This window comes from Panthera uncia, chromosome X (assembly GCF_023721935.1).
Source record: "Panthera uncia isolate 11264 chromosome X, Puncia_PCG_1.0, whole genome shotgun sequence".
NCBI classification, from domain to species: Eukaryota; Metazoa; Chordata; class Mammalia; order Carnivora; family Felidae; genus Panthera; species Panthera uncia.
The window spans coordinates 103035443-103047532 of record NC_064817.1 but is presented as its reverse complement, the minus strand read 5'-3'; the positions used below and the strand labels follow the sequence as shown (position 1 = coordinate 103047532).

The window sequence follows — 12090 nt, the reverse complement described above, 5'->3', positions numbered from 1 at the left end:
TGAGAGAGGATATTTCAAGGAGAGGGAATAGTAAGTAGGCAGAGAGGTGAGCACCTATCTAGATGTCCAAGGAACAGCAAGGGGCCCGTGTAGCTGGAGCATGGCAAACAAGTGGGAGGGAGAGTAGGTTGAAATGAGACTGTAGCAACAGAATGCAGAGTAAATGGCGTAGGGTCTTGTGAGCCAGAGTTAGGATTTGGATGTGGTGTGGAAAACCATTGGAAGCTTTAAGCATGTGAGAGATCACTCTGGCAGCTATAGAGAGAATAGACTGTTAGGAGGAAAGGGTGGGAACAAGGAGAAGGTAGGAGGCTATTGGAAAAGTCCAGGTGAGTGGCTTGGACTGACATGGTAGCTGAACAGGTGATAAAAAGTGGAAAGATTGTTTTTGAAGGTAGAGCTGACAGGTTTTATTAATGGGTTGGTGGATGTGGGGTGTGAAAGAAAGGCATGAATTAAGTGTAACTGAGTTCTTTTGTCCTGAGCCACTGCAAGAATGGTGTTCCCATACACTGAGATATTGGGAAGACTAGAGAAGGAACAGATTTTTTTTTTTTTTTGCAGGGTGGATGGGGGAAAATCTAGAGTTCAGTTTTGTTTATGTTGATTTGAAATGACTGTTAAATATCAAGTAGTGATGTCAAGTAGGCAGTTGGATGGATGCTGTTTAAAATCATGAAACTGGATGAGGTATATGCACAGGTAGAGAAAAGATTTCTAGGAATTGTACTCTGGGGAATTTTCTACCTGTCCTGTAACCTTGCTATCTGTTTCTTGACTGGGATCTTTTTCCCTCTTTCCTTCTTTCTCTTGAACACATGTTAGGTGAATCTGTTTACATTGCCTATACCTAGGATATGATCCAATGCACCATACTTCTAAAATTGTCTTAAAAATGAAACTAAAATAGTAATCAAACATTATATTTATATATTGCTTTGAAGTTTTTTCAGAACTTTTATTTATCAAATGCCTGCTGTACACCAGTAACCACTAGCTACTTACACATGTTAACTCATTTGCTTTTCCTAAATAATTATGCTTTACATGAAACTAGTGATGGGCCTGTGAAGATACAGCTTTGGAGAAAACATTCTTTTGCATTTGTATGTTGTTCTAAATTTACCTATAAATATAGAATATATTTTTTAATTAATGAAAACATATACATAAAGATTGCAATTGATAATGTGTAATAGAAAGAACATCAACTAGCTATGAGCAAATGACTTAGATCTCTCTTGGGTCCTATTTCCCATTGATAAAAAAATAATAGGCCTAAGTTTGAGAAGGGATGTAGTCAAGGGGTTCTCTGACAGTAGATTGGGATCAGTTGTTCTCATTTGTGCTTCTGTAGCCATACTGGCCAGTATCACAGCCACTAGCCATCTGTGCCTACTTAAATTAAGTAAAATTAAGTAAAATTGAAAAATCAGTTCCTGTGTTGAACTTTTTACAGTTCAGGTGGTCAGTAACAACATGTGGCTGGTGAATACCATATTGGACAGTGCAACTATGTAATGTTATCAGACACTGTAGAAAGTTCTGCTGGACAACACTGCTTTATACAATCATTTCTGTAACAGAACTTTTGGAGGGGATGTCTGGTTAAATTTGTTTTGGTTTTAGGAAGTTCAAATCTTTTAAAATGTTTACTTATTTTGAGAGACAGAGAGAGAAAACATGAGTGGGGGAGGGGCACAGAGAGAGGGAGACAGAATCTCAAACAGGCACCTCCACACTGTCAGCACAGAACCTGATGCAGGCTTGATCTCACAAACCACGAGATCATGACCTGAGCTGAAATCAAGAGTTGGACCCTTAACTGACTGAGTCACCCAGGTGCTCATAGAAAGCTCAATTGTTGTTGTGAAACAAATAGAAATGTAAAAAATTGGGACGCCTGAGGGGTTCAACTGGTTAAGTGTCTGACTCTTGATTTCGGCTCAGGTCTTGATCTCGAGGTTCGTGAGATCAAACCCCACATCGGGCTCTGCACTGACAGCACGGAGCCTGCTTGGGATTCCCTGACCACCCCGCCCCCATCCCCACCTTCTGTCTCTCAAAAAAATAAATAACATTAAAAAAAGAAATTTTAAAAATTAAAAATAACTTCACCTTTTCTAGGATAAAAATATAGTATAACTCATTTTCACTGTATCGTGTGCTTGAATGGTTTATACTTAAATTTATAATTAAAAAAGCTTTCACACTACAAAGGTATAGGACTTGTCACATTTGAACCTAACTGATAATAGCTTTTGTTTTGATTGCCTATATGGCAATAAATACTTATTTTAAAGATTTCATTTTTAAGTAATCTCTACACCCAGTGTGGGGCTCAAACTTTTAAACCCTGAAATCAAGAGTTGCCATGTGTTACCAACTGAGCAGCCAGGTGCCCCACAAATACTTTTGAAATACAAATACTAATGCAAGCAGTGTTCTTGAAAAAAAATGAAAGAATATTCTGGCATTGTTTATGATGGGATATAGTAAAATACTGGTTTATAAAAATTATTTAGCTATTATAATTAAGAGCAATTTCAGATTCCAGGATTTGTGGTGATAGAAGTTATTATTTCTCATAGTATTTTTAATGTTTCTTATAAACAGAAAAAAGGAGTTCATCGTTGTACCAAGTGCAGACTACAATTTTTGACCTGCAAAGAGAAACTGGATCACAAGACCCAGCATCGGACATTTATAAAGCCTAAAGAGCTAGAAGGATTGCCTCCTGGTACAAAAGTGAGTTTTAGATATGTTTTATTTTAACATTTTGTGTGATAGTAGAAGTAAATTCCTGCCTGGTTTTGTTTTAAATGTCTATTTATTTATTTTTAGAGAGAGAGCACAAGCAGGGGAGAGGGGCAGAGAGAGGGGGAGAGAAAGAGAATCCCAAGCAGGCTCCAAGCAGCATGGAGCCCAACACGGGGCTTGATCTCACAACCACGAGATCACGACATGAGCCGATATTGAGTCAGTGACTGAGCCACCTGGGCACCCCAGATTTTATTTTCAAGTAATCTCTATACCCAATGTGGGGCTCGAACTTACAACCCTGAGATCAAGAGTCACACTGAGCCAACCAGGTGCCCCCTGCCTGGGTTTATCTATTGACTATAATATTAAAAATTAACTTCTGCTTGTCATTAAGATATAAGTTTAGGTTTTACCATTGTTTTGCTTGGAAAGAAACCTATCCTTTTTTTTTTTTTTTTTTTTTTTTACTTAATTGACATGTGCTATGTTGGAGCATATTCCTATGTAGTGAGTGCAACTAGATTAACCATAGGCTGTGTCAGTGAGTTGTTTCAATATTTTATAGGCTGTTTCTGAGTTCTTCCAGTTGGCAGCATATATGTCTGCTTTAGCTGCTAGACTGTAAGGTTAGGAATCCTCTTTAATTTATCTTTGTGTCCCCAGCATCTGTCATAGTGCCTTGAATGCCATACTTTGTTGAAGTTGGTATTACTGAATCTACTCTCAGAAAAGCATCGCTCCTCAATAGCATTGCTGTCTTAAGTGAGCAAACACACATATCTGACTACAAAACTTCCTTTTCCCTATTTGTCTTATGTACACCTGTTTTCTCTGACTTCTTATGTAAGTAAAGTCACCTCTTGATTATTTGCTCTGGTAGAAGGATACATAATCCAAAGTGAAATAATTCCCAAACATTTATATTGGCTTTGAGTGCTTACCTTTGAATGTAAGTATGTCCACTATTTGAATTAATTAAAAAATGTAAAGCAGTGCTCTGAAGATCTAGAGTGAAAGAAGCTATCCAGTATCCTTACCTGTAATCCATTCATTCCATGCTGGGACTAGACATGCAGAAGACTAGTATAAGCAGTACAGTCCTTTCCCATATCTTCTCTTATTAATAATTAATAATAATAACAAGTGTATAATGATATCGTCATCATCATCATCATCATAGTAATAGGTGTCTTGTAACACTTTAGAATTAAGCTTTCTGTGTGATTTTTCATACATTCTATTATTTAATAACAATTTAGTGAGGTAGACAAGACAGGTATTATTTCCATTTTATAAATGAGGAGGCTTAAAGAGGATAAATTACTTACTCAAGGTCAAATGGCTAGCAAGAGGTAGTATTGAGATTTAACCTGGGTCTTTTGACCCCTAATTCAGTGCTTTTTGTATGATACCAGGTCACATGTATTTCAAAGGACTTCCTCATTGGCTGGTCCTCAAGTACATGGGAGTAGTATAGTCAAGTGATTAAAGAGAATGTTAATAGGCAACTGTGTTTTCCATTATTAATCAGTGGGTATAACCGAACATCACCTTTTTTGAATACTAAATGATAAATGTTATGTTAGTTCCCTTTAGGGAAATTCTGAATATTTTCAAACTCTTCATTCTGTATAATTAATTGATGTAACCTCCACAATAACCTTTGGAATTATAAATCCTGACCAATGAACCTCCAGATAGAGCAGGTCACATTTACTGAAGATCTGTTTTATAGTTACCAAAGAGTAATGCAGGGCTTTCCAAGGTTATTATTTCTGGTTTTGAGATTTAAATTTTGACTTCTGTGTTTGTGAAAGCTACTTAGTTGTATCAGAGAATAAAATAGACATGGAATGTGCTTTTTTTGATATTCATATAATTTGCACTAACTCCTAATTATCCGTTAATATCTGTTAACATAGAAACGCTATCAATACAAAACTGCAATTCACAACAGTAAATAAATAATGAGGTAAATGTCATTTAATTGGTATGACCATTTAGAATAAATGGGATACTTAACTGATTGTAGTTTATATTTACCATTTTCAAAATAATGATATTTAAATTTTGAACTGCAGTGATTTTTTGGTAAAACAGCTTTATTGAGATATAATTCAGTGGTTTTTAGCATATTCACAGAGTTGTGCAAACATCACTACGACCCATTTTTGAACATTTTTGTCACCCCCCAAAAAAACCCTATAGCTGTTAGGAGTCACTCCCTATTTCCCCTCCACCAGCCCTAGGCAAACTTTACTTTCTGTTCCTATGGATTTTCCTATTCTGGACATTTCATAAAAATGGAATCATATAGGGGCCCCTGGGTGGCTCAGTCAGTTTTAAGCATCCGACCTTGGCTCAGGTCATGATCTCATCATGATTTGTGGGTTCAAGCCTTGCCTCGGGCTCTGTGCTGACAGCTCAGACCCTTGAGCCTGCTTCGGATTCCGTGTCTCCCTCTCTCTCTGCCCCTCCCCTACTCGTGCTCTCGCTCTCAAAAATAAACATGGAAACAAAAATTTTTAATGGAATCCTACAATATGTGGTCTTTTATGATTGGCTTCCTTCACTTAGCGTAACATTTGTGAGATCCATCAATATTAAAGCTTGTATCAGTAATTTATTCTTTTTTATTTGATTTATCCATTCATTATTTGATGAGCATTTGGGTTGTTTGCACTTTTTGGCTGTTGTAAATAATGCTCTTATGAAAGCTCATGTACAAGTTTTTGTGTGGACTTACTTTTTCATTTCTCTTAGATGGAATTGCTTAGGAGTAGACCACTAAGGAGTGGAATTGCTGGGTTATATGAGAACTCTCTTTTTTTTAAGTTTTTATTTTCATATTTTTGAGGGAGAGAGAATCCCCAGGCAGGCTCCATGCTGTCAGTGTGGGGCCAAATGTGGGGCTTGAACCCACAAACCATGAAATCATGACCTGAGCTGAAATCGAGTCAGACACTTAACCAGCTGAGCCACCCAGGCGCCTCATATGATAACTCTTAAGTTTAACATTTTGAAGAACTACCAACTGTTTTCCAAAGCCACTGTACCCTTGTACATTCCTACCAGAAATATATGAGCTGAGCATTGCAGTTTCTCTACATCTTGTTAATACTTATTATTAATCTGTCTGTTTTTTACTGTAGCCATTTTAGTTGGTCTAAAGTGATACCTCACTGGAGTTTTGATTTGCATTTTCTTGATGACTAATGATTGTTGAGTATGTTTTCAAGTGTTTATTGGCCGTTTGTATATCTTTAAAGAAATGCTTGTTCATTCAGATCATTTGCCCATTTTTAAATTCAGTTATTTGTCTTTTTGCTGAGTTGTAAGCGTTCTTTATATATTGTGTACACAAGTCCCTTATTAGAAATATGATTTGCAAATATTTTCTCTGATTCTGTGGGGTGTCTTGTCACTTTCTTAACAGTGTCCTTTGAAGCACAAAAGTTTAAAATTTTTATGAAGTCCAGTTAATGTTTTTCTTTGGTTGCTTATGCTTTTGTTGTCATATTTGAAAAGTCATTATCTAACCCCAAATCATGGAGATTTACTCCTATGCTTTTTTCTAAGAGTTTTCCAGTTTTAGCTCTTACAATTTGATTCTTGATACATTTTGAGTTAATTTTTGCATCTAGTATGAGATAAGGATCCAAATTCGTTCTTTGCATCTATTTATCCTGTTGTTCCGACACCATTTGTTTGATGACTATTGTTTCCTCCACTGAGTTGTTTTGGTACCCTTTTCAAAAACCAATTGACCATAATGTCAAGGTATGAAGTAATCTTTTTAATATTAATGTGATGATTAATTTTCTAAAATATGTATATATTGTCTTCATTATTATAGGTTACTATTCGAGCCTCAGTTGGACCTCTTCATTCAAAACCAGTAACTACATCTCCCAGTAGCAGTGTTCCAAGCACTTCTTCTTTTCAAATCTCACCTCCAAGGTCTAAAAGTACAACTGCTAAAAATATAAAATCTACTACAAGTAAATCCAAGACAAGTAAGCCTCATGCAGCTGTATCCAGTGCAAGTAAACCTCATGCCAAAAGGCAAGGTAGAGTTGCATCTAAATATAAGACCAAAAAAACCTCTTGTAAACAAAAGAAACAACGCAACAGAAAGAATAAAATCAGCATAGCTTTGAAGAACTTAAGGTAATATCTTTTATTCCTGATATGTAATATTTATTGAATATTAAATATTAAAGGTTTATTTTAATATAATTTACCATATCACAGAGCTCCCTTGTACATTGACATGATGATCATTTGTCTGGCCTAAAGGCCTAGAAGATAATAAAAAGGTACTTTTTACAACTGCGGAGCAGAACTAGAATTAGCGTTCATTGTACAGTTGTCATCATTTACACCAGTCTTCTGTTTTGTGCTTATATCTTGTCATAATTGAATTGATTAATGCAGTCGTTTTATTCCAGGGAACATTAACTGGTGTTTGATTTTTGACACTTATTCTAGCTTATTGTTTCCAATCAAATTTTCAAATTATGTCTCTATTTAAAGATGCTAATTTAAACATCTTAGCTTCAATTAATATTAAGGCTTTACCTTATTATTTTTGTTTCATGAGAAATTTTCATTATTTTTTTTCTGTCTCCATAAGGTGCCGTCGGGGAATTCACAAGTGCATTGAGTGTCATTCCAAAATAAAAGATTTTGCAAGCCACTTTTCAATATATATCCACTGTAATTTTTGCAAATACAACACTAACTGTAACAAAGCCTTTATAAATCATATGGTGAGGTAAGTTAAACATGTACACCACCAATCAAAATTGCTATTTGACAATTTTGTTTTTTAAAAATAAGGTTGTTTTTTTAGAAGCCAGTTTGTCACTTAAGGGGCTAAAAGGATCTAGCAAGAGGGAACATCTAGGATATTACTTAATATTATTTTCCAATGTAATACCTCATGAAATTAAGGGGACCAAAGTTTTAAGAGCAGTTAGACCAATGAAATTAGAATAGGTTTGTTAGGAAATTTGTTTTTCTAAGTCTTTTAAGAAGTGGTATTTTCAAACATAAAATTTTTAATGTTTTTAAAATATTTGTCAAATAAATACATGTAACCACAAGAGTGTTAGCCTCTTCAAAGGAGTCACTTTGGGAGACTCCAGGTTTGTCAAAGATGCTAAGAACAATATTGGCACTCTCATGAATGGACTCTCTTCCTCCCTTCTCCCTCCCTTCTGCCCCTTCCCTTTCATCCATCTTTCTGTCCATCAGCCTTTCAAGCCATTTATCTTTGTATTCATTCAATGAAATGTGAAGTGAGAGACTATAGGTATATTTTAGTCATGATGCTACTGTTAGAATTCCTTTTCAGACAAAAGTTCAGTTTGAGCACCTACCATGTACTCTGTGCTAGAGAAAAACTACAGAGACCACACTACTTCACTACTTTCATTTGAACCTCATTAGTAGTAGCTTACTTTATTCTTTCAGGAAGGATTTTTTTTAAATATGTAAGAATTGTTCAGATATAAATATGCTAAGTTGATTATTCAAACTGATGTCGTTCCATGTATTTTCAGTCAGAAATAAAGTGGTTTTCTTGCAGATCATAACAAGACCTCTGTTACCTGTTACCCCCCCTTCCTTACCACTGTCCCAATGTACTTCATCATATACAATATTTATTCATTTTGAGTTCTCATTACCTGATGATTTTGAGTCTTGACCCTTCTTTCCAGTGCAGCAGCACCAAACTTGATATCAACCTCACCCTTAAGGTCATCTGTTTTGAATGTTGCTTGCTTTTTGTCTTAGAATCTTTTATATCTTCAGTCATGTTTAACCTTACTATGCTTGGATCTCTTACCCTTTTTGATCTTTCTTTCTGCTGCTTTCCAAACTACCAAACTGTGTTTGATTTAATTATCTCTGAATCCATGATTTTTTTTAAAAAAATGTTTATTTTTGAGAGAGAGCGAGAGAGTGCAAGCAGGGGAGGGAGGGGGGTGGGGGACGTTTCAGGGTATCCGAAGCAGGCCCTGAGCTGACAGCAGAGAGCCCAATGCAGGACTCGAGCCCGGGAACCACAAGATCATGACCTGAGCTGAAGTCTAACACTTAACCAACTGAACCACTCGGGCAACCCTCTGAATTCATCATGATTTTTAACTTTAATTTGGTTGTGTGTTTTTAAAAAGACCTCTTTATTTTTTTCTGCAGCACCTGTTTAAATCCTTTTCAATACCCTCAAGGTTTTATTTTAGTCTCTTAGTTGTTAGTCTCTTTCCTAGTCACTACCCAGAGGTCATCTTCTCGTTTTTCCCAAGATTAACTTTTTTCTATCGCAAGTTTTTCCCCCTTTATCCAGGTATCTCAGAAAAAGACATTTCTCACTTTTCGAAAGCTAATCCTGCTTTCATTTGCATTCATCTCTTCCATTTGCTCCACAACCTTACTCCTTTATTTTGTGCCTTCATTTCATCTCTTTCTCTCTACCACATTCCTTCTGCCTGCTAATATTTTCAGGTATTTTTCTAGAATGAAGGAGATTTGCGTTTTCTTTGTGTATTTTCTTGTCTTCCTTTTATTGTCAACATTTTCAAGAGTTTCTTTACTATCTTATTTGCTTTTTCTTTACCCTTTGTAATTTGAGTATCGCCCCCACCTATCAGTTAAAGCTTCCCCTTTAAAGGTTATCAGTCATATCCTAATCATTAAACGTACTCATTATTTTTTATTCTTACTTTTCCATGACTTCTTTAGAATATTTGATACTTTTCATCACTCACTTTTGAAAATCTTCTTGTCAACTTAAACTGTTACCATCACTTTTTTTCTTCCCTTTTGGCTACTTCTCTATTTCATTACCTTTTCTTTTTTTTGTCTCAGACTGTTTTTTAGTTTTTAAGTTTTTAATTTTAGTTCCAGTATAGTTAACATACAGTGTTATATTAGTTTCAGGTGTACAAGATGATGATTCAGCAATTCCATATATTACTGGGTCCTCATCATGACAAGTGCACTCCTTAATCCACATGACAAGTGCACTCCTTAATCCACATCACCTATTTCACCCATCCCTCCTACCTCCCCTCTGGTAACCATCAATTTGTTCTCTGCAGCTAAGCATCTGTTTCTTGGTTTCTCTCTCTCTCTCTCTCTCTCTCTCTCTCTCTGCTGATTTGTTTTGTTTCTTAAATTACACATACGAGTGAGATTATCTGGTATCTATCTTTTCTGATTGACTTATTTCGCTTAGCATAATACTCTCTAGCTCTACCACATTGTTGTGAATGGCAAGATTTCATACTTTTTTGTGGCTGAATAATATTCCATTTGTGTGTGTGTGTGTGTGTGTGTGTGTACATATATATACCACATCTTCTCTATCTGTTCATCTGTTAATGGATACTTGGGCTGCTTCCATAATTTGGCTATTTTAAATAATGCTACAATAAACATAGGGATGCATGTATGTATCCCTTTGAGTTTTTGCATTTGGGAGGGGTAGAAAACCAGTAGTGTGGTTACTGGATTCAAGGGTAATTCTGTTTTTAACTTTTTGAGGGAACTCCATACTGTTTTCCACAGTGGCTGCATCAGTTTGCATTCCCACCAACAGTGCATGAGGGTTCCTTTTCCTGCACATCCTTGCCAGCACCTGTTGTTTCTTGTGTTTTTGATCTTAGCCATTTTGACAGGTGTAAGGTGATATCTCATTGTGGTTTTGATGTGTATTTCCCTGATGATGAGTGATGTTGAGCATCTTTTCATGTGTCTGTTGGCCATCTGGATATCTTCTTTGGAGAAATGTCTATTTATGTCTTCTGCCCATTTTTAATTAGATTGTTTGGTTTTTTTGGTGTGACTTGTATCAGTTCCTTATATATTTTAGATGCTAACCCTTTATTGGATATGTCATTTGCAAATATCTTCTTCCATCCAGTGGGTTACCTTTATTTCATTACCTTTTCTTTTTTTCAATCCTTCTTGCCTCTTTACTTTCCCTTTCTTGGTACCTTAATCACTCTCAGAATGTTATTTTACTTTTCTACTGTAAATCCTCCAATTTCAGTGCTGAGTTTTCCTAAGATCCATCTCTTCATCAGCTTGACAGATATTTTTATCTTTGACCCACTGGCATCTATGAAGAACAAAAATAAGTCAAACATTATTGTCTGTCTAGGATCCAAACTACTATCACCCCCAATACTCTTTAAGCTCAGTTTGTCTCAGGGTATCATTTGCAGAAATGTGGAGCATCAGCAAAATATAATACACTTTAAGTTTCTGAAGCCTGTGGTGGTCTCTTGATCTGCCACCATTCATAATGACTTCCTGAATGTCTACCTGCTGCAGTTTGCCACTCTGCCTCCTATCTACTGCAGGGGTTTCCATTCCTTGGTTGCCCTAAACCAGGCCCCAGCCAGTCTCTCTCAGTATACTGCTGGGAGGAATGCTGGTGTTTTCATTAATTGAAGTATAATTAACATAAATTAGTTTCAGGCGTACAATATAATGATTCTACAGTTCTATATATTGCTCAGTGCTCGTCAAGATAAGTGTGCTCTTAATCCACTTTATTTTGCCCATTCCCCTCCCCCCTCCTCTCTATCAACCACCAGTTTATTCTCTGTATTTAAGAGTTTAGGGGTTTTTTTTTTTACTCTTTTTTTGTTTCTTTGTTTCTTAATTTGCACATATCAGTGAAATCATAATGGTATATTTCTTTCTCTGACTTACTCTGCTTAGGATTATACCCTCTAGGTCTGTCCATATTGTTGCGAATGACAAGATTTCATTCTCTTTTATGGCTGAGTAATGTTCCATTTTATAGAGATAGATAGACACACCACATCTTTATCCATTCATCTGTCAGTGGACATAAGTTGAGTTGCTTCCATATCTTGGCTATTATAAATATAATGGTGCAGTAAACATAGGGTTCGTTTTCTTGGCATAAATACTCAGTAATGGAATTACTGGATTATATGGTAATTCTATTTTTGTTTTTTTGAGGAACCTTCATACTTTTTTCCACAGTGGCTGCACCAGTTTGCATTCCCACCAACAGTACATGAGGGTTCCTTTTTCTCCACATCCTTGCCAACACTTATTTCTCATGGTTTTTATTTTAGCCATTCTGACAGATGTTAATGTGATATCTCACTGAGGTTTTAATTTACATATCCCCAGGCGTGCCTGGTTGGCTTAGATTGATTCCAGGGTCTTGAGTTCAAGCCCCATATTGGGCATAGAGATTTCTAAAAAAATTAATTTGCATTTCCTTGATGATTAGTGATATTAAGCATCTTTTCATGTTATCGGTCATCTGCATGT

At 36.0% G+C, this 12090-nt stretch overlaps 1 protein-coding gene across 2 annotated transcripts in view; it reads left to right on the top strand.

The window, feature by feature from the left end:
* ZNF280C (zinc finger protein 280C) overlaps nucleotides 1-12090 on the top strand; it is a 64829-nt gene that overhangs the window by 41211 nt on the left and 11528 nt on the right. For both annotated transcript variants that reach the window (XM_049644282.1, XM_049644283.1), the window contains exons 14-16: nucleotides 2617-2748; nucleotides 6620-6933; nucleotides 7400-7540. In XM_049644282.1, coding sequence (XP_049500239.1) covers nucleotides 2617-2748; nucleotides 6620-6933; nucleotides 7400-7540 — 587 coding nt within the window. The remainder of the gene's footprint in view (nucleotides 1-2616; nucleotides 2749-6619; nucleotides 6934-7399; nucleotides 7541-12090) is intronic.